The sequence below is a fragment of the Lineus longissimus genome, chromosome 13 (assembly GCF_910592395.1).
Source record: "Lineus longissimus chromosome 13, tnLinLong1.2, whole genome shotgun sequence".
In the NCBI taxonomy this organism is placed as follows: domain Eukaryota; kingdom Metazoa; phylum Nemertea; class Pilidiophora; order Heteronemertea; family Lineidae; genus Lineus; species Lineus longissimus.
Genome location: NC_088320.1, coordinates 16303416 through 16327743, shown reverse-complemented (window position 1 = coordinate 16327743; position 24328 = coordinate 16303416). Strand labels below are relative to the sequence as shown.

General features: G+C 44.2%; 1 protein-coding gene across 1 annotated transcript; it reads right to left on the bottom strand.

The window, feature by feature from the left end:
• Window positions 1-3568: 3568 nt before the first annotated feature.
• On the bottom strand, window positions 3569-8367 carry LOC135497945 (betaine--homocysteine S-methyltransferase 1-like). The gene is made up of 7 exons (XM_064787991.1): window positions 8234-8367; window positions 6921-7111; window positions 6390-6584; window positions 6049-6160; window positions 5690-5871; window positions 5057-5138; window positions 3569-4210 (listed from the first exon to the last, which is right to left on the bottom strand). The coding sequence occupies exons 1-7, from the start codon at window positions 8247-8249 to the stop codon at window positions 3924-3926; spliced, it is 1065 nt and encodes a 354-aa protein (XP_064644061.1). The 5' UTR covers window positions 8250-8367; the 3' UTR covers window positions 3569-3923.
• Between the last annotated feature and the right edge of the window lie 15961 nt (window positions 8368-24328).

Here is a 24328-nt window from a genome sequence, read left to right as displayed (position 1 = left end):
GGAATTACTTAACAATATCCTCCTTTATCTTAATATGGTAATGGTCGACGTAAACACCTCCATGATGGTGAACTCGAACTCCTTTTAGCAATCGGACTACCACTGCAGAGAACCACCGAATATGAATAGAAAAGCAGCATAACCCTCTTTGTCAACCTATCAGTCAATTTGACACGAACTGAGAACAGTGTGGATAGAGAACATATATTTCTGCAAACCTATCAAAAAAGTGTCAATTCAATCACACTAGTTGCGTTCCTTTGAAAACAAATATCCACCTTGCAACTGGAGAAATTGTTTTATAATATCGATGTTGTATTCTGTTTCGGTGATACGGAACATGATATCGGTTTTGATAAATGCTGAACAACGCGAGAAATCGAACGATTATTGTTGGAGGCAGCTCTTCCGTGTATCTTGCTTAACGGTTCATACATCACTGTAATCACCACCCCCCCCCCCCCCCCACACCCCACCCCACCGTCCCACCCTAGACCTCTAATCATTATCCACATGTCTAAAGTTAGCACCAAGGTTACTAAACCGTTAGTTATAACAATAGTATAACACCGTAAAGACGGAGGTTGATTCAATGTTCATTCCCAGAAGTCATTAGCTTTAGGTCTCATGATTCCGGAAACGAAGCACCATTTCTTTAAGTATCTAAAGCACTTGTCCTGAAGCAAATTGAGACAAGGAACACTTGCTCCTACTAAATTTATGTCGCCAGAAGTTATTAAAATGATGTTCAGCTCTCCTGACGCCACGTTTGGGATTCGGAAGATCACACTGATAAAATTTCGTGAAAAAAATAATTTTGCTTTGCTTTAAAAACGACAGCTTAATTAGAGTAGTGAGCGAAGATAAGTGTCGTTCTTCATGCGTCCGTTAACTACAGCTCTGGCGGGTATTTATTCAGTCCAGGTTATACATAATACGTTCCCGCATTGTTATCAATATCAATTAGGCGAACTTCGCGCATACAGGCTGCACCAACAGTATTAAAATGTTTAGGTACATAACACAATGAAAGTGATTTTAACCCTCCGAGCTGTGTTCAATCGGAAATTAAAATCCTGATGGTATACGTATGTCAATCACTCGTGACAAAAAGAAGTTTTTGCAGACCAAAAAAACACAGCGGGGTCAACATCGGACTCAATTGGGGAACATCATCATCTACAGGGTGGCCCAGAATTATTTTACCTCACAATGGATACACAATGGAATTCAATTGTGTACCGGGGAAAATAATTCTGGGCCACCCTGTAGATAACCAGGGTCAGTCGTATGCTCCTATCGCAGCTGGTAGAGTGAAATGCCCTGACGCTCAGGAAGGGAGTACATAGAATCCTGGGAATGCTTCGAATATTTCGAATAGGACCCGAGGAACATAGGACCCTCTTTATATCAGACATGCATAACACAAATACGCAACCAAAAATGATTATAATCTCTTGGCCCTACCCTGCAGAAGACCTCATGGATGGGGAGGCTTCTTCTGTACAATTCATCAACGTGGTCGATGCAGAGTTTAGAGAAATTAGGCAGTGATAATCGTATAATCGTATCAATGTTATGAGTTTATATGGTTGAGTTATAAGTGACTTCTCCGTCAGATATCAGAAACGAGTCTCAACTACCTGCAGAAAATGCATTTGAAAGCTAACATTCTGAACTGGCGAGTTCTAAAAAATTACAAAGGAGCACTCACCAGCTTCGCTTCGACAAACTTCGGAAGTTCTACAGTTATCCTCGATCCGATCCACCCGTCTCCACGCGGCTTCAACTAGGCTTCTATCCGAATGTACTAAGGTCCATTCACAACTAACTCCTATCCGTATATCAACACTCAAAGTCTTTACAATTAAGTTCATTTGAAAGTCCAATCACGTGAAGGCCGAAGCGGAATCGGCCGCAAATATACCCTTTGCGGAGGGTTCTCTCAAAAACTGAGGGCTTGTTTAAATTTTGAGTCTTTAGGCTTTAACACTTATACGAACACTATAAATTGTCAACAATTACACAAGAACAAGTAAACATGAAACATTTTTTTTCTTGGTGCGATTTGACTTAGATTATATTAACAAAGATGACTGACTTGACCTGGAACTTAGCAATCAACCCAAATCTGAGTCAACTGCAAGGGCACTCTGGTTTCAAATCCACAGGCATTGAATAAACTCTGAGCCGCGGAGAAACAAGTATGGGTCTTTAGAGGCCATTGGCATACAGGCCAACTAAGAGCTGATAAACTGCAGTGAATCCCCAACCCTCCTACAGACCTAGAAAACTGTCCCAAAACAAGCGCTCACAGCGGAGCGTAGAAGAGCTGACCTAATTTTTAAATCCAGGAAGCCAGGAAGAGACGTCACGCAGACACGTGACCAACTCGGTAAACCCAAAACTCAAAAGGTCAAGGTCACCCAAGTGACGGAACTAAAAACGAACATCAACGAAGTGCAAGGCTCGACAAAACATCTATACTAACGTACATCATGTACATGCATGCATTCCGTCCAACTGACCTGTGCTATCAATAATAAAACCACGATTTACAACGAACTACGTGGCAGAAACATCCGTCCGCCAAGTCACACTCGGGCATACAAATCTATTCAAAATGGTGGCCGAGAATGGCGGGAAACTACTTCGTCAACAACTCGCGCAAGGTGTAGCGAACAAAGTCGGAAAAACCACCTAAAACATGTCTAGGCCTACCTTGGAGCGCTCCAAAGAACTGCTGAGAAGTCTATCTACACGAAATCCCGAAACATGACAGGAAAGCTGAACGAAGACGAACAAAAAACGGCCACGAAACAAACACGAACCTGCTAACACGACAGCAAGAATACGAATGGCGACGAACAAAAGTCACACGACCCGATTACGTCTACTTCACGACCTAGTGTCACTTCTGCGAGACCGTCGAAAAAGTTCGTCTGCTTTTTTCTTTACATTGCAACAACACATTCCATTTAGAACACATTCGTTTGCTTCCAATGATGTGCGGTGATGTGTGTTATGAATAAGACTATTATTGTGAATAGAGGGTTAATCCCTTCCCATGTATGTTTCGTTCTATTTTGCGTTTACCATGTTATGTGCAAGTCAGTCCGTAAATAAATCTTGAACTATACACATGTGTTTGTTGATCTCTCCTTTGCAAATACATGTATATAAAAGGAAGCAAGGGGGTATACTATCTCCGGCTCTGTGTTCAATATATAATGACGTACTTCTAGAGCGCCTCAAGGACTCTGGTCAAGAGTGCTTTGTTTGAAAAATTTTTGCCTGTGCCTTTGGGTATGCTGATGATATCATAATATTGTGTCCAACCAAATTCTCAGCTGGAACCCAGCCAGACGTCGCCTCCATTTACTACGAGGAACATCTAGTTCTTGGTAATGCCACTAAGTGTCACCTCTTATACTTCATGCCTACTTGTATGAACTTTTCAATGAGATAGGCATTTTTACAGAAGGTGTATCACGTAGTTGGGAGTTGAGATAGGCAGATATTTAACTTTCTCCAAAAATTTAGTCAGGCAATTTGTTTAGGAGCATGGTGAATTATATACTACATCTATTGAAGTAAGTGACGGACATAGCTTACAGAAGTGCATTCTGCATACGAACAATTGTCATGTCGCCGTCTGAACGATGACAAACAAATGTAGATTATTGACAGCGGGCTTCTGTCATTTACAATGTCGTGTGATCGGACTAGATTTGCCGAAACCATTGGCCTCCACATGTATTTATATATGTCCGTGTTGTTAAGAAATTAGAATTTTCTTCCCTTGAAATTCCATGTATATCTGACCTAATTCTGGGACCACAATTTGCAAAAAATGTTAGTGCAGGAGTATTTGAGCTACCGTCTATATGATAAGACTTGGTCTATGATCACCGACGTTTTCACTATTTGTTCATGCCACCCTCAATCTGATCCCTGATGGACATATCGTACGTGACAACTCCACGCTTTTTATCACCGAAGTGAGTATGCAGTTCCATCTTGGGCGCGTACCTGCTTCCAGCTGGTTTCTTCCCGACTGTCTCCGCCATGGTCCGAAGAGTGTGTGCGGAGCCCCCGCAGCACAGACCAAGGTACTTGACACCGATGTCCATGCATTCCTTGGTGAAGTTCTCCACCCCAGTTCGCCCGACAAACCATTCGTCAAGGTCGATTGGAAAAGCCCGAGTACCTGAAAAAGAACGTACCTCGTAGTTAAGATCAAACCAAAGAATAGGTGAGTCGACACACTGTACTGACAAGCGTATTTCCAAAACAAGAGCCTACCATTAATTTCTGGCAATGGGGGGTGGGGACGCTTTATGCTTTTACGGATTGACGATACTGCGCTTCTATTGGAGAGCTGTTGTCTTTCCCTTGTATGCTTACCCAAACTATTGCCCTTGTGTGCTTACCCAAGCTATTGCCCTTGTATGCTTACCCAAGCTATTGCCCTTGTGTGCTTACCCAAGCTATTGCCCTTGTGTGCTTACCCAAGCTATTGCCCTTGTATGCTTACCCAAGCTATTGCCCTTGTATGCTTACCCAAGCTATTGCCCTTGTATGCTTACCCGAGCTATTGCCCTTGTATGCTTACCCAAGCTATTGCCCTTGTATGCTTACCCAAGCTATTCCCCTTGTATGCTTACCCAAACTATTGCCCTTGTGTGCTTACCCAAGCTATTGCCCTTGTGTGCTTACCCGAGCTATTGCCCTTGTGTGCTTACCCGAGCTATTGCCCTTGTATGCTTACCCAAGCTATTGCCCTTGTGTGCTTACCCAAGCTATTGCCCTTGTGTGCTTACCCGAGCTATTGCCCTTGTGTGCTTACCCGAGCTATTGCCCTTGTATGCTTACCCAAGCTATTGCCCTTGTATGCTTACCCAAACTATTGCCCTTGTATGCTTACCCAAGCTATTGCCCTTGTGTGCTTACCCAAGCTATTGCCCTTGTATGCTTACCCAAGCTATTGCCCTTGTGTGCTTTCCCTAGTTATCGCCTGCAGGAACGATAAGCTTTACTGAATAAAATGCATTACCTGTGTCATGTCCTTTGAGTGTCTGCATGGTTGGGTGCTCAGCATCACAGCGATATGGTACTGGGAGACAGGCAATGTGGCCCTGCAGTCAACATTTAAAGAAATAATGCAAGTATGCTGCGAAAGAAGACACAAGATCATTGCTACAACACTGTAAGATTTCAAAGCTTACACGTTATTCAGTTCTTGGTAAAGTCGCATCAAAACGAACTAATGTTAATTCCCTTCATCTCCCCTCCGCTTACTCATCATTCGGACCCTCGACCCGGTTCTTTGATAGTTTTCTCCGTGTCACGCCTCACCATCAGCTTCATCATGTCGACTCAGAGGTAGCTGGCACGTCCATGGCATGTTAAGTCCGCATCCTTCTCCAGACAGGTTCCCTTCGTTTAACTCATCAATTTAAATGACATATTTGGGGTCAGTAGACCCGGTCCTTTTATAGTTTAACATAGACTGAATATAATGTACATGTATATCTACCATAGACTTGAGGTTTATAAGTCTAATAGGGCTGCAGCTGAGAAAACATAGCAGAAGAATGTATATCTTTTGAGCTCAGGACTCTCACTTGTTGAGATAAGACATAATGCATCATCCCTCATATGGAGCAACCAAGTAACAATAACCCACCTTGCAGACATTCCTGACCTCTCTAATCATGGGTAAAATTGACTGGGGTCCACGAGCACAGTTGAGGCCGATCACGTCCGCCCCCTGCTCCTCCAACAAGCGACAAGCCTCGACCATTGACATGGACTGGGACAGGACGTTATCGGTAACCGACGGCGCACAGGTCATAACTGCTGGCTTCCCTGAAAAGGAGTCGATCAATGATGTTAACGTGCGTTTGAGGAACCCTTAGGTCTTGGCATTAGGGCGAATTGGATGATTTAATTAAACAGACAGGTAGGGCCAGCACCTAACACCTAACGTTAGAGTGAATGCGAGAAAGAAGCAAAATTAGGTGGAGAAGAAATAGAAATGATTACCTTGTCCATTCTTTAGGATAGCTTCCAGCGCCATCTTTGCTTCGCCGTATTCAAAGAATGTTTCCCCCAATATATAGTCAGCACCTGCTTCGACAGCCCATTCAACTTGTTGCTGGAAGCAAGAATGTGACGGATGTCATATCTCTTTAAGGGAGAATTATTGGGCATAGCAATAAGGGGACCATGGGTTTAAAGGTAGTGATCTGTGTTGTAAATAATGGCTCTTTAAGTATGAAGTTGATAAGATGTAACATACAGAAGTAGAGGGCAGGAATACCCTGTTAACTGGGGACTTATTTATTAGTCAGTGGCAGAGTTTAGCATTATTCCATTCCACCCACCTCCATTCCCTGGCGGATGTCCTCCCATGTCGACTCATCATTCGGATTGTAGTAGGTCGAGTTACAAATGTTCCCAGCCATCAGTGTACCCGTCTCGTCAGCCACCTCCTTGGCGAGGCGTAGAGCCTCCCGGTTCATCTCCTCTACACGATCTTGCCAACCGATCAGACGCATCTTCTCTCGGTTTCCATAATACTGAAAAATGTGTATGAAGGTTCTACAGGTACAATAATGTAAAGACAGGCAATTCGATCAGATGGAAGAAAACCCGGTTTCTCAAAATAATTTACGTCCGGAAAATCACTGATCTGACGTCGGCTGAGCCACACCCTGAACTTGAGGCCAACTCTCGGCACGAACGACTGAGCTCAGTAATGTGTGCGAGTGGAGGAGCATACGATTGAGTTTTCGAGGATGGCTGAGTCTGGGAATCTTGAGGTTGGGGTATTGACCTGCACGTTATATTTATAGGAGGCCCTAAAACCAACGGAAACGAAAGCACTCAGGCTCGAAGCACCAGGTCTTCCTTACCGTGAAAGCAAGAACGACATCGCTGCCGGCGTGGACAAACTCCTCGTGCATGTTCTTGACGAGATGGGGGTGTTCCAGCACGACCTCGGGCGTATAAGGCCCGGCGGTGAGATAGCCCCTTCTTTCAAACTCGAAAAGGTAGCCTTCCGCGACAATGACGTATTCGCCATCATTGAGACGCTCCAATAGACCTGCAATAGTCCATGAAATAGTTTATGCCTACACGATTACACAACATTATCAAGGGAGTTTGCAGGTTTCAAAAGACTCCTTAAATTGAATATATCCCCCCCCTGCCCCGCCACCGCCACCGCCACCGCCACCGCCACCGCCACCGCCACCGCCACCGCCACCGCCACCGCCACCGCCACCGCCACCGCCACCGCCACCGCCACCGCCACCGCCACCGCCACCGCCACCGCCACCGCCACCGCCACCGCCACCGCCACCGCCACCGCCACCGCCACCGCCACCGCCACCGCCACCGCCACCGCCACCGCCACCGCCACCGCCACCGCCACCGCCACCGCCACCGCCACCGCCACCGCCACCGCCACCGCCACCGCCACCGCCACCGCCACCGCCACCGCCACCGCCACCGCCACCGCCACCGCCACCGCCACCGCCACCGCCACCGCCACCGCCACCGCCACCGCCACCGCCACCGCCACCGCCACCGCCACCGCCACCGCCACCGCCACCGCCACCGCCACCGCCACCGCCACCGCCACCGCCACCGCCACCGCCACCGCCACCGCCACCGCCACCGCCACCGCCACCGCCACCGCCACCGCCACCGCCACCGCCACCGCCACCGCCACCGCCACCGCCACCGCCACCGCCACCGCCACCGCCACCGCCACCGCCACCGCCACCGCCACCGCCACCGCCACCGCCACCGCCACCGCCACCACCACCACCACCACCACCACCACCACCGCCGCCGCCACCACCACCACCACCACCACCACCACCACCACCACCTCTAACTATTGTCCGTTTCTCAGAATCGTGCCAAAAACGATCATGCTGTAATATCTGCCACACGTCACAGTGTTGGATTCTTTCATTCATTAGAGTTACACTTTACATGGCGATGTACATTTAAAGGGAGACTTTCGACAAGAGCAAGATAGGCCTGTGAGATTACGTTTCATGAAGTTGCTGACAGGTGGCTTCATACCATCTAACAGTATATACATGTTCTGTACGAGGAAAATGTTTGGGTCAAACCAGGGCAACGTGGAGAAAATCGGTTGAAGTTCTCTCCGTCAGATCAAAAGTTGACTTTACAAATGTTTTAAAGCACAAACCTTTCACTTTCGGCATGGTTCCTCCGCAATGGGCCCGTCCTGGTGTGATGCTTGAAATTAAGTGATTTGCGCATTTGTAAATGATAAGACAAATTACACTCTTATCATTTTTTATGTCCCACGCCTGAACTCGCTCGAGCCGGTTAAATCCAGTTGATATCAGTGTAACATTGAGGTTAAGAGGTTGTTGCCCAGGTCTCAATCGTCTATCAGCCTTCTACTTCTTGATGACAATATTGATATACAAACAATCACAGACCCAGAAATGCACAGAGAGCAGTTCGATGATTTGGCTTCATGTATTTAAAATATTGAGTTGAGAGCTGAGCGTCAGCAAGGACTGATATTGGATGATTGTACTGTAAGTACATGCAGGTGGAAGCTGGTGACCCTAGAGGAAACCTGCGCTGTCGAAGAGAGTCGCCCTCTATCAAATGAACGTACCCCCCCCCCCCCCCGGCGTACCCTAAAAAACATGACGCCCTAACGCTACACGGCAGAAAAAAGGGGGAATTTATTGATAACTATAGGATATATTATTGGGGTCTGGGAACACATCGTATAGTGTATTGATTCACCAATAAAGGAAATCGACGTGCCAGGATGAGAGGAGCACACGGCTGTCACTGGTGTCGGAGATCGAGTGCTTTATTTTGTAGTGTCACTGAGGGCAGGGCACCCATTGCCATGAACCCACGGCCTGCTTCGGACATCGATTCGGTGGCATCTACTTTTTGAACCTGCAACCGGTTTTAATATCGCTTTCTAAAAATATTAACTTGAGCTGAGTTTCACAAACTAGCACATTATGAACAATACAAAGCTACGCTGTGTCGATGAGAGTAGCCCGCTCTCCCATTACTATACCGGGACCAATCGAAAATGGAACCAGGGCCCATCAGCCGCTGATGTTTCCACTGGGCCACTCAGATCCAGGTCGACTATGCTCCTCTCTCTACCAGTCTACACGCATTCTGAGCAATTGAGAGGTACTCCGATCCGTCCGGTGCCACCCACCGGGCTATACTGCAAATATGCTACAATCTTGAGAGATATTAATCTAGGTCCTCGGATAAAGTACATTTCCTCTTGTTGAGACACTTGCCTTGCCCTAGTTTATCACCGTCCATTTCTCTCATGGTTGTGATAAATGCCTTGCCGTAGTTGATCTCCGCCAGTGGTCTGTTCTTCCGGTTGCGGCACTCGCCAAGTTCAAGTTGATCACCATAATGCAACTTACACTACACCATGTACACAACCCATCCCTATGAAGGCAAAATATTGGTCATCTTCACAGGGCTCAAAAGTTATGAAAACGAGGGGATCTATGGTGGTTTCTGTCCCAGTAGTTCGTATTTTTGGGGGAAATAATTGGGAATTTCCCTTTTCTGCTTCTATCAATAAGAACAACCGCATAAGGTGAAGGTCACTCCATGTCAACATTTGGATATGCTGCAAACATCTACCGTGATAAAAGTCGGAGTACTAATCACAGACTCTGAATTAAACATTACTGTTGTGAACATTTATTGAATTCAATCATCTACTAGTGGATTACACTTTGAAGTATTAGTTCGTGATTGTTTATTTAGGTAGTTGATCATGTGATTTTATATCGATAAAAACGTCGAATACAACAGGTGTTTTTGTTTACATTGGAGCCACCATTTTGAAGAAATGCTGTGACGTTACCGTGAAACCCCCTTTGCTAGGAGTCCGTCTTTAAAAAACGACCCGACCATTTCCGATTATTCTGGTATTCTGACCAATCACTATTAATCGACACCATTCCTTCATGAATGAGCGGCAAACCTCAGGCCTATGCTACGGATTGGCATGAGCGTTATTATGACCGCCTCATTGTTGAAAACGGGCTGGACAAACTATACGCTGAACTTGTCGTTTAAAACTGAGAATAAGTTATTTATGATTTAAGATGTAACAAAAGGGCATTTTCGAGCCAACCTGGTCATGAGGAGTGCTAGGGCAAAGAAACGCCCATGGTTTAGGTAAACATTTCGGGGAAAAGGTTTTGAAGGAAAATGAATATTTCCCACCCTTCAGATGAAAGAACTGCCCCCCTCCGCATCCAGTTAAGAACTCCGTGTGATATGTGATGTATCCTGGTAACGTAGCAGTCTCTGGCATGTCTTGGACACGGAAAGGCTATGCAATAAAGGGAAATATCAGATACCATGGAAACCAAGATATACTACAAATTGGTCCGCAGAAGTTAGGAATCTGAGTCAACGATGATGCAAATCGGTGTCGACACTGGATATTCATTTCCACTACAGCTGGGAACAAAAAGTAAAACAATCATAAATCCTTCTCACATGTGAGGGTGTCAGTTAGAGACATGCAGTTGACAAGATTTTTCTTGGCATAGTGTGAGAAACAACAACTCCATTGGTGCGACCAAGGAGTAGGTTGATAACGTTTGGCGACCGAGCCTTCTCCACTGCAGCCCCAAGGCTCTGGAATCAACTTCCACGTAGTGCGAGAGAATGTGCCAGCATCTCAGTCTTCAAATTGCATCTTAAATCCTATATCTTTGGTCGCTACCACTCCTAATATGTCTCTCTTTTGTAAAGTGTCACCGATCACTCTTGAGTGGATTCTGGCACTATAAATCATCTAAATATTATTATCATTATTATTATTATTGAAATATATTATATGCACTCGAAGCAGATGGAATACTTTGGTCATACTTCATGTGGCGTAAACAAACAATCATTTATCACCTCCACTTGCTGACCGAACATGCATGGTCCCAGGGCATACATGTTGCTTCGACATGCATGGCGCCTTGACATGCGTGGTGCCTGGACATGCATGTTGCTTTGACAAGCATATCCTCTGGGCATGCATGGTGCCTGGGCATACATGGTGCTTGGACATGCATGGCGCCTTGACATGCGTGGTGCCTGGACATGCATGGTGCCTTGACAAGCATGACCCTGGGCATGCATGGTCCCAGGGCATACATGTTGCTTGGACATGCTTTGCGCCTGGACATGCATGGTACCTGGGCATACATGGTGCCTTGACAAGCATGGTGCTTGGACATGCTTGATGCCTGCACATACGTGGCACCTGAACATGTATGGTCCCTGGACATGCATGCTGCCTGGACATGCATGGTACCTGGAGTTGCATGGTGCCTTGACAAGCATGGTAATAGGACATGATTGGTGCCTGGACATGCGTGGTGCCTGGACGTGCATGTTGTCTAGACATGCGCCTTGACTAGCATGGTGCCTGGGCATGGATGCTGCCTGGACATGCTTTCTGCCTGAACTATTATTAACACCCTGTATATACGAGTAGTATCATTCATTAACGTTGTCGGTGCAGTGTTTAAAGAGATAGGCGGTGATAATCGTATTGATCGCAATTCACTATGAGTACAGTACAATCGATGTCGGTCAATCCAGGTATTGGTTCTTTCAATTATTTTAACATGTTTAAGCCTATGATATGCTGCTCTCTAGACCTACGGAAATGCAACACTTCTCACTCACCGTGGGCAGGATGTCGAGCGAACTCTGCAGCTCTAACTTGGAATAGCAGAAACCAATGCCATGAATAGCTTCGAGCGTGTGAAGAAAGTACAAACCAGGGCTTGATACTTTACAGCTAAATGTATATTCGGTTATAGGCATGATGTTATCTTACTTCGCTGAGCACATAGAACAGGAAAATAAAAAAAAAATCATATGGCGGTCAGGTTAGTTTGGCCTTTTTGATAGGATTATTACAAGAGTGTGGAAATGCATGTGGGATATGGATCAATGTTGACAAACGACAGTATACAATGCCAGGAGAAGAGTCCATTGGTCAGTTCTTTGTTATGTGGGGCACGTTTTGTTATGTCTACACCATGTTGTCTTTAAAATGTGCACTTGTCTACCCTTAATGATAAAGTATGTTACCATTAGACTCTTTTTTCATGCCAGTGAAGGCAGTGTTTTTAACCGAGATTTGGGTGGCTTAAGCCTTGCAAATTACTCATTCTTTCCCATTTCTCTTTTTTTCTCTTTTTTTCGAGGCCGCGTTAGGAAAAGAAGTCGAATGCGCGCAGTGTATATTCAAGTGTTCGAAAAACAGCAAGTAATGTCATCCGCCACCAATGTTGATTGGGCTCCCCTCGATTTGCTTAACAACAAGGAAAATATATATCTACAACAAGACGTCACAGTACTGTTTAGATCAATGACTACAGGCAGCGCATTACAAGTGCTAGTAGATAATCGACCCACGGAAGGCTAACTCGGGTCAAATCGGAGTAACATCGGAATAGCGTGATAATTTAGTCAGATTTTTAATTTTTTTTTTCTTAATTGTTTTGTGCAATTTCTTATGGAAACTACATGTAATTTTATGTAGAATAAGAGGTGACTGGGCAGCCCACAGCTTGGTAATATTGGTCTTAATGATACCAATGGTCCTTTAAGTCCAACCTCGGCTGCGAAAGGTTTCCTAGGCCAGGATCAAGTTGAGAGGGCTAAAATAACGGACAACGCGTTTTTTACGATGTTCGATGCGAAACAAAATAGGAAAAATGTTTAATACTTTAATACTGAAGGAGTAATACATTCACTGTGTTCATTAAAGGAAATCGAAACCAGATGTTTCAATATTGGTCCAATACTCAACTTAATAACGCAAAGTCAGTTTTTTAAAGTAACTTTGCTGAGTCAAAAGTGAAGAAATATCTAGAGGTTTTCTGAACCTTAGTAATTTTGAAATAATCAGATAAATCATATGAAAACCCTTCCATTAGACCATGGCTCATCACGTGTCGCCACTGCTCAGCAGTGTATTATACATACACATGGCTATGTATTCTATATTGTCATTCCATATGGTCAATTCTTTGAGAATCTTTGAGCGAGTGCATTGGGAAGGCTATCCCACCGAGAAGGAGGTATCTCTGACGAGATCTCTACTGCAGTGCTCTATTTTTCTACCATCGGGAAGACATGTGGTAGGCTTTAGTGTTGAGTGCAAAGCACAAACCACTTGCACAATACATTCATCACAGCATGAGGATGCGACAGGTACAAAATTAAACAAAAAAGGAGCAGACATCTGGATGGAGCGGGTAGGTAGAGGTAATGACCAAAGTGTTATCATATATCCTCGGAAACCCTACTGACAAATAGACCTTTTCGTATTTGAATCCACAGCGTCAAATCATATCATCATTCGCATCGGAAAATTACATCGCATGAGGCACAAGTGTGCAAGGGCCATAAACCTACCTTGAACATACTCTTAACTTACTTGGACGTGGGACTAACCTAGTCAGGAGGGAAATACCCCTGCTTGACACTATGCGCCGCCAATTGTGGTATCACACTTACGTTATTACTTTCAACACCTGTTTTCCTCTACGTACTGACGAGGGCCCAGTCAGCGTCTCCTGCAATACACACACACGTGTCATATTAGTTTTGTTGTAATTTGGACGAGTGGGCCGGAAAGGGAATCCACGGAAACCACCACCGACTGCTCTTCTATTCTCTGTACCTCCCCCCGTCATACAAAGCTTATCAATATCAATGCTATTCGATTTATAAGTTTAAAAATCGTGAAGATTATTACACGGCTAAATAACCATTGAAGTCATGACCAAATAGTCCGGTTTTGACGGATATAAGTGTAAGCGAGCAGCATCCCAAAAGTCCAGTGGGGAACCATATGCGATATAAGAGACGTTCAGCCGGTCGAATCTCCTGCCTGTATAACGTGTCCCTATCGATTTTGCGTACGACGTCATCAGTTTGTGTACTTTGGAAGACACGTGGTACCGCATAAGTATAGAACTGTATTCAATACGTGATGCAATACGCATGATATTGAACGATTTAACTCGCATTTGCAGCTGAATTTAGTCTTCTATCATGTTACTATCCGGTTTGAGAAATATTGTAGCTTTCGTTGAAGATGCTTTCGTTTGTGAAGTTTTTTTGGAGAAATCAGAGGCGTTTTCATTGCTACCTATCTAATGAGCTGTTCACAAATTGCGCACGGCTGAGTTATCGAAGCTCAAGCTCATTTTATGTCTGACTTACGTACCACTTATCCGTATGCGACGTACGTATTTTCCATACGGACAACTAGGTCTGTCTCATGATAGAACGTTCGGGACAGACGGGAACCTAAGAAGTACCTAATTCAACGTACCATGCTTGTTACCTTTGATGCTATTGGTTACACGAGCATTACCACCAGGGCTGCGCTGCTGTGATGAATACATACGTAAGGTCCTTCTTCTGATTGGTGGTCACCAAAGCACATTAGGAACGCCCACCTATACATACAATAGCTTTTTGACAACGTGCGTTGGTTAACTGTCAATGAAGGGAAATCGATGTTACCGATGTTACCGAATAGGCCTTGTTATAGACAAGCGGTCAATTATTGATAAAAGCCTGGTTGGCTCGTATTAACCGAATTGAGTGTCTTTTTTTATCTAAGTAGTTACTATGCAAAAGAAAGCGGTTCATTGTTGGACTGTGGCTGAGTAACAGTAACAAGTTATGACTATGATAAGGTGGGGATCCTCAGTCTTTGGGATCTCGATTGCGTGTACCGTTCCATCTATCGCCCCAACAGCATCTGGAATAGTATCCCAGTTGCCCCGCAGTTGTTCCCACTCTTCATCGGTCGGCCATGTTATACCGTCTTGAAAATAAGTCCACAAAACATCTGTCATAAAATAAAGTTCCCTGCAAACAGATTGCTTGCTGATATCAAACATTGCACTCATCGCAACAATGTCCGGATATTTCTTGATCCAATAGAAAAAAAGTAGTAAGCGGTTCTCCACCGATAGCAAATGATCTCGGTACCGTCCTGGCCTGTTTTCCAGAAGGGGCGTAATGTCCTCTACGAGGTGCTGGAAAGAGGCCACTGTCTCACCTGATAGATACCAAAAGTCCATCTGGTGGTTTCTAATCCTGGTAAAGACGTCGTTACCACCGTATGGACTATTTGGTTGATTGGTGAGAACTTCATCAAGTCTTGGAGGCAACGGAGGCGGACGCACTTCTAAATTATGAAATGCTGGTGTAAGCAAAACTGGTGGCGGTGGTATGGGCGGCGGAGCAGCGAACAAAAACATCCTAATTCTCTCCATGGTGAAAGTAGCGTGAGGCCAAGCGACTGCTGGCCAACACAAACCATGGCAATTAAATGTTATCAATAATCAATTCAATTTCGGACAAAGGAATGATATTTTATTGACCATTTTCAATGCGTGTCTAATCATGTCACCACAGGGATAAGGCTAGACGCACAATAAAGGAAAATTACATGAACCTTCCCATATGGGCGGTCTATTGCCATTGAATGCAATTATTCAGTGCAAAGATCATTGTTACATGGCCGGCCTCCATTCAGAACTTGGAACGCAAACGTACTCCACGTGACATGTGAAGGCCTATTAGATTAATCCTACTACGCGTCCATGGACGTTGATTTTGGTTCCCGTCCGTCCCTAACGTTCTGTTATGAGACAGACCTACAGGTACATTTTGACGGTGCTGAAGGTCACTAGTTACCAAACTTCGCGTTCTTCTCATCTCAGATCCGAATAGATTCGCTACGTTTCGGCTACAACGAAAGTTTCGACTGAAGAAAACTACTCCGAGACATATACTGTGTATTGTTTACTGTCCAAAACAACAGTTCTTTCTCTTATATTCATGTGGTGGCATTTTTGGATGGATGAATCCTCCATCCTTTTTTATTGCATATTACCCAGGCTCAGTTCCTACACAAAAACATCTTTTTAACCTACAAAAACGGGTCACTGATGTTTTATGCTTTAAAGCACATCTGCTTGTGTTCTGTTTACATTCCCCTCTCAGTAAGTTGCATGTAGATTCATACAGTTATAGCGGAAGGTTTGTATCTCATGTTACTGTGAACTACACCATGACTGGTTTAAGATGCAGCCCAGTGATGTCAAATGACATGAGCCATGTGATAGTTTGGAATCAAAATCTTACCAAAACAACCGAACGCCGCAAGCCTTATTACGATCTAATTCTTTTTGAAATTGACCATCGCTCCGAACAAGATATTGCATTTACTCATCCAAATTTGATAACGCCCGTCCAAGCTGAAAAAAGGCAGGTCCGTCCTCCTCATCAGGCAGTGTGGTCGAATGCAAATATTTTGATTTATCTCATAAAGAAAAGGACAGTAGTTGTATTTCGTTACAAAGAAGGTTACTACAGACTGCTTTACAAGCGGAATTTATATATGAGAAAAATCTGTCCTGGGACATGGGATCATGTCAACAACGGATTAATATTTTTCGAACGGAAGAATAAAGGGAAATATAGATCCTTTACACTTTTTAGGTTGTCATTTAGAGAGGACAACAATTTATTGCATTTGACAAGAGTTCCAGGTTTCGAAGTGCGGTGTCCAGCTCGCTATAACCTATGTCCAATATTAGCAATCAGTTCAAATGGAATGCTTTTCTCTCGCACACAGTTCATCGGCGTGAAACCAATAGTCATTGATCACTTCCGCATGATGCCTGGACATGACTGATCATATTCAAGTTGCAATATGCATTAGGCGCCAAGCGGAACATCCATTAAACCAAGTATTGATTGCAATTAAACATCTAACAAGTGTTGGCAAGACCTATACGAACAAAGTGATACCTCTCTCATCGTTATACTTGCTAAGAAAACTGAGCAACTTCGATTTTTGTGAAGGGCAAAACTATGCTGATTTTATTGATCACGTCAATTTATTTTTAATTAGCCTGATTAACACATTTTGTTTGCGGGGAATACCTAGTGCGGAGTTTCAATAAAATACTTCACTAGGCAGAAGCAATCCGATAAGTTCAACGGATAATGAATTTATTCTCAAAATTAGAACTAATTGCTCGTCTATCTGCCAATAGATACAGAGTGTTAACCATTCTTCTTTAATTCATACTTTAGTCGATTAAATGGATTGGGATTTATTATTTCTGGGATTCGGCATATGTCCACCAACACCAATACCGGTACTGCCCCTATCAAATGATCTGCGACCCACGGTCAAAGTGGAACAAAAGTCCATCACCACGGCTCTTACAGTCCATAAGGTCGACTCCCGGTACAAAATAAGATAAAACTCCATGACAATGGTCGTAATCACAAATAATTTCTAGGCCCGGTGCACATTGATAGATAGCGCTAATTACCCCAGCAGTAAAATAGGCCTAGATAGTGACCCGGGTCCCGGTTTGGAGATAGCATTGTCCCGGGGCGCTACGTAGCGGCCCGGGACAGATTGTTTGGAGATAGCATTGTCCCGGGGCGCTACGTAGCGGCCCGGGACAGATTGTTTGGAGATAGCTTTGTCCCGGGGCGCTACGTAGCGGCCCGGGAAGGGTTGGATGGTGTTGGCGTTATACCGGGCCGCTCCGTGATAGGTTGTCTTGGTGATACGTGTTTCTTCTTGTGCTTTGGCATCCATTGGACGTTCAGAAGCTCGTTGAATGGGCTTAAGTACAATGGATATCAAGCAGATATAGATTTATAAGTCTGGGTGGATTTTTTCCTCAAAGGTAAACGAGATGTTAGTCTCTTTTTGGCTCGTCGGAGGGGAGTCTTCATGATACCGCAGTGTCCGTCGTCAGTCTTCATCGTCTTTTAACATTTCAATGTTAAGACTTATCGCCCCCGTTAAAGCTAACGTTATCCTGAGCAACTCAACCCAGCTGGCCAACAGTGAAAACCTGAAGTCGCTTATAAGCGACTCGACGCAAGGGCCCAACGCGCCGCGTAGCGGCAAAAAAGCGAAGCTGGCGAAACATTTATAACGGGTCACCGTCACTTATTATTGGACTTATAGCGCATTTACGGGGTTGCAACTATTTTGCTTTATAGTGTCACCAGGAAAGAAAAGCATGCGACCTAACGCCGATCTATTTGTATAAAGTGATAATTGGAAGGTATATAGTAGGAAATATCAATAAAATAATCATTGCATGTCGTCTTTTGAGGGCATTTTCGATTGTAAAAAATATAAGTGTACGTCACCGTAGTCTCTGCAATGATAATTTTATCAGAGCAGTCTCGCGCAAGTAGAAGTTCTTTACCTATTAGTTCTTCACTTATTAGTCTCAACGTCTGGCGCAAAGCCAGACGTTTTCCATTACGATTTCACTACGATGTTTGACAAGAAGGAGCAGTGCGCGAGATATGCTAATGAGCAGACTTCCCTCGCTTGAGTTTCTGAAGAATGTTCCATATCGCGCTAAGCTCATCACTGCTGATTATGACAGGCGTGCAGCGGTAGGTATCTGCTCCCCAACTTCCACCCTAATACGGTACAATAAGTTACCATTTGATGGGAATGGGACAATGCCCTCACTGTGTATGGAGTCATAGGGATAAGAAGACATTATTCATTAGTGTTGGTACAAGTGATTTTGCCCAAAAAGCATGCGCATTCAAAAAACAAAATATGCAAGGTATCACGTACATGACCATGACGACGTGCAGAAAGTGCACTGGCCAGTGCATACCCTATGGCTATGTACTAGTAAACATGGTAAACATGGTAAACATGAACAACATCATTATTCATCGGCAGTTCATTTTACTCCGAGCTTTTCCTGAAACATATAGCCATGATGATTAGGCCTACCATGTACCATGACCAATAACAGCACTAGATCATGTAGTCTTGTAGATGTCAACAAGTTCACATGAACCGTATAATCCCGCATGGCGCATGTGGGGCATGCGTCTAAACCAAAGCCCCAAAATCACTTGTTTTGGTCTATTTCACTTGTGTTTCCCCCGTCTCCCAAAAGTCGTCACAACTATTCAAGCTTGTACAAGGAATACATGCAGCGCTGACTCTAACAAGACCCAATGGGAATGTCGCACAGTCATCTGTCAAAAACAAGACCTATGTTGTAGTGTGATCTCTTGCCAATATTTAATAATTGCACTATCGTCATCACCTCATCATACTTCATTGACATTACAGGCACACATTGACATAGACCACTGTTGCAATCAACAACACAGTCGCTATCCAAGTAGCATTATAGAGGTAATTATCATTATCATATCTCATTAGCATGTGAACCAATCGCGTCGCGTCCTTTGCGATCACGGCAAAGCCTCATGGAATAATGTCTTTCACTGTTGAATCATTTTTCATATTCCATGCCTACAACTTCAATTTCTTCATATTCCATGGCTAGAAGTTCAATACTAATATAATATCCAAGATAAAGTTACAAGAAGTAGTCAATAGGGGCCTCTCACCTCTCACTGTATGTCCACACTATTCACGCTTGTACGAGGAATACATTCAATGCTGAATCTAACAACACCCAGTGCCCTTACTCTGTATATTAGTCACTGGAAGATGGCCCATTTCACTCCTTGCTTCTACTTCACCTATAGCCTCATTGCAAACGCCTCAGTTCTATGATATCACATTCACTTTCAGCTGTCATGCAACGCAACAACTGTGCTATCTGCCATCGCACATCAACGAAGAAGTGCAGCCGCCCACATTCCACCTCACGTCTGTCCGACCAGCTGCAATCCTCGAGGACGCCCCACTGTACCACGATTTCACTACGATGTTTGACAAGAAGGAGCAGTGCCCGAGATAGGCTAATGAGCAGACTTCCCTCGCTTGAGTTTCGGAAGAATGTTCCATATCGCGCTAAGCTGACCACTGCTGACCATGACAGGCGTGCATTGGACTGGTACAGGTTGGAACTGAACATTGAATATGCTGGTGGTGACGCTTTCTGATGAGAAGTTGGTCGTGACTGATGCAGTATCCTTGGACTTGTCCACAGCATCGTTCAATCATTGCTCTCTGAGCTGCCTTGATTCTGTACTTACCCAAATACTAAGACCAAATGCCTCTTGACTGTGCTTTAAGAGAGACTGGCGCCATGCCTAGAGATATGACTGACCCCTATTGGCAAATTTGTATGACTTTATCTTGCCTACCTAGCTGCTGCCTATAGTCTCCCTTTAACTGCGGAACACTTCAAAGTCGATAAAATGCCATGTTCCACCTTTTAATGTGTTCAGACTGCCATTTTTTTTAAATAATCAAGTCAGGACACTGCCTTCTCGTCTCATAATAAATTTTGCTTTCCTCAATAATAACATTTCTTCTTCTTCAATGCTTTCATCATTCCAAACTTCTCCTCCTCTGACTTTTACAGGGGTACAGTCATGGCAATCAAAACCCAAATACTGAGACCAAATGCCTGTTGACTGTGCTTTAAGAGAGACTGGCGCCATGCCTAGTCTCTCTTAAAGCACAGTCAACAGACACCAACCCCCTCAGACTCAGAAACCACAAACGCCCAACCCTTCCTGCTACCTTAATACTTCTGGATATCTTTTTATGGTTCATGTGGGTCCTCAGACGCGTCAGGAATGATACATCACATATCGCTCGGAATTCTGATTTGACCTACTTTTCCAAGTCGGAGAAGTCAAATCCCAGATTTTCTTCAAGAGGACATGCCCCACCCCTCGAAAGATAATTTGTTTCCAAAACTGATGTAATGTGGTGTAACAAAGGGACATTTTTCAACCAACTTGATAACGAGGAGTACAGAAAATGTCTCATGATATAGGTAATAATTTCGGGAAAAATGTTTTTGAAAAAATGGAAAATGTTTTCCTCCCAAAGATGAAAGTCCTGCCTCCCTATGTGTCCAGTTAAGAACTCCGTGTGATATGTGATGTATCCTTGCTAGCTAGCAGTTACAGCATGCCTGGGTACAAGGAAGAGCTCTGCAATAAGAGGTCTTAAAGGATTCCACGGAAACCAGGAATACCGTACTACAAATAAGTCGGCAGAAATAAGAAATCTGAGTCGATAAACGATAATGCAAGTCGTTGTTGACACTGGCTATCTATTTCTACTACAGCAGAGAGCAAATAAAAATAAATTCATAAATCCTTCAGACATGTGAGGGTGACAGTTAGAACAATGAAGTTGACAAGATTTTCTAGCCGTACTGGTCAAGTTTCGGAGAAATAACAACTCTATAGACATATTAACACTCCAAGCGTCTGAAGAAAGAACAAACCAGGGCTTAATACCGCACGGCTGAGACTGTTTTCGGTTATAGGCAGGATGCTTATCTTACTTCGCTGAGCACATTTGCAAACTGGCAAACTTGCCTTTGTCACGTTCAAGCATTGCCAGGTGATCAGTCAGGCGAAGCCCAGGAATTCCTAGCTCAACAGGTAATTCATTAAGTCCAGGCACACACACTGGCAATGACGTAGCGTCGTACTCTCGGAATGGGTTCAATCGGTTTATTCGTTCTACTTCATTCGCACACTATACTTCGGAAAGTTTATAGCATGTCAACAGTGTTACTGAGGGCAGTGAAGGCAGTGTTGTTTTGCCGAGATTTTGAAGGCTGCGCCTTGCAAATTACGTAATTTCTTTCCGACTTCACCATTTTTCGGAGCCAGGTTAGGAAAAGATGACGAATGTACGTGGTGTATTTGTATCAGCTTAACCAGCAGCAACTGACGTCATCCGCCACCGTGGCTCATTCGGGCGCTCCCCGATTCACTTCATAACATGGAAAAGTACATAGGGGGCCTACTCTAGACACACCGGTCTGATACCGGTTCATTATCTCATTGCATGATCGCCAGCAGCACAATGCACATTGAACGGCCCACTCCCCTTCATTGTTGATTGTCTCTAGGGCCTTTTTGCCTGTCATTCTAAACCTAAGCTGTGAAATCGACACAAAAAAACGCCACGGGCAGGACATGATGTCATGACCATTAGAAATGTAAGGCAACTTTTAGTCGCCCCCCCTATTAGCTATCTCGATCGATTGAACAACGTCGAATGCCATCGAACGACAACTAACATTATATCTACTAGCATAATCCCCGAGGCGCGGGTTGTTTTAGGGTGTTGGCTTACTGTGGGGTTGGAGCAATTTTGATGAAATGAAATGATATGTCTCGGGGTTGTGATGTTGTCTTGATTTTGATGATTGGGACAATCTGGGTGATATGAGTTGATTGGTCTGAGGGGTTGTGACTATGTCTTCTTTTGATGTTTGAGGCAATCACGGTATATGTATTGATAGGTGGGGGGGGGGGGATTTGTCTTCATTGGCTTTGGTTTGGAGGTGGGGTCGAGTATGGTATGGAGCACTGGCGTTGCCCTGGTTGTCAAGGTAGTTGTTTGTGCTGGGTAGGATGTTGTCCAATAGTGGGGTTGTCCTGGTTTCTAAAGTGTTGAGGGGTGAGGGTGGGGTTACGTAGTGAGGTTGAATTGTGCCGTTAAAGGGTAACTCGTGTCAAATTTCACCATATAATGTTTTAGCTGTTTTTGACAAATGACTACGCCACTTTCTCATAAATCGGTAAGGTTTTCGAATCGAAATGCACATTTTCTAGAAATTGATGGTTTTAATCCCGCCCGGACGGCTCGCTTCGATGCCGTTGAAATCGCACTACGCCGACGACGTTTTCGTTGATGACGTCACAACATGAACATTTTCGCGGTCGCGGTGGTTTATATTCCCGCGAAACCAAAATCTCCTTCGTGTATTTACAACTGCCATTGACCATTGACATTCCATCCTGTCCTTACACAATATATACACGATAAGAACTGAAGATTATGGAGAAGAAGAAGAAAAGGGTTGTCGGGTGGCGTTGTGCTGCGATGTTTTGCGGCAACACCAGCAAAACTGAAAGTGTTGGGCTTTTCGGCTGGCCTGACCCTATCAAAGAACCGGGCCGTCACCATGAAGTTCGAGTCAAGAGGTCACCAGCCGGTGGTTCATCTTCTCCTCCTGATGCTCCGCCGGAACACAACTTCGAGAACAAACTCCAAATTCGTCTGCCGTTGGGGGTCTTCCAGTACATTTGGAAAAAATCTCGAAGTAACAAAGTAAGGGAAGGGACGGCCCCTCCCCCCAAGTCCACAGTCGTAGTCATTTCATCATAAATTTCCTAAGTCCAACCAGGAAATTCCATCGCTGGCGTCATAATAATGGTATTCCTAAAACTATTTTTAGACCTCATTTAATATTCATTAGATTTTCCTGAGCGTACGCGAACTACTGCGGATTTAGCTTCTTCATAGTCTGCAGACGGTATGCAGCATGCATTTTCTGCCCGCCGCTGCAGGGGCAATGGGCTTTTTCACAGGACATGCTCCATCAAACATTGCCCCAGTGGTTGGATACTTCGATCTAAATCCAGTTAGTGCATAAAATTTCACTAAAGCACTTGATGGCCGAAGTGATACCTCATGCCACTGTAAGGAAATGCAGCGAACCCAGGTTACGAAAATAGTGTAAACATCAGTTTCACAAAATTGATCTTGAACAAGCGACTCAACTCAAAATTACACTTATGCTGGCGTAACTATATGAGTGTTAAGAACAACTGATCCTTAGCATTGAGGCTGGGTTTGTTTCCATTTATGTACGACATATCATGAACAGCTTCCCCGAAGGAGAAAAATACATGTACAATGGAACCTCCCTTAGCGGACACCTCTCTATTAAGGACAACCTCTCTATTAAGGACACTAGTTTTGGTCCCAAATTGGTAGTTTCTATTCAATTTTATCTCTCATATCAAGACACCTCTCTATTAAGGACAACACTTGCCAGTCCCGAAGGTGTCCTTAATAGAGAGGTTCTACTGTACATCATTGAAGACATCAATGTGCTCTAAGCCAGTATAAAAGTGGGGAAAATCTTGGTCGTTCTGGAACTGAGTAATGCTCATACCAATACCAGGCCTCTCATATTCACAACTATTTTGTACAGTCTGTATCCCTCTTACTGCTCCGTGAATGAAGCCCCTCATTGAAATAATCAGATATCACATTTTTTACTACTTTTGAAATTCGACAAACTTTCATGTCAACAATGTTTTCAGGCGACAACAAGAATGTAAAATATTATGAAACGACTAAAAAGTGGAAGTTCTTGGCTTCACAGATAAATGAATTTTATTTGGGCTAATCAGAGTAAAAATACACGATCTGTGTTTGGGTTGATGATAGTAATTAGGC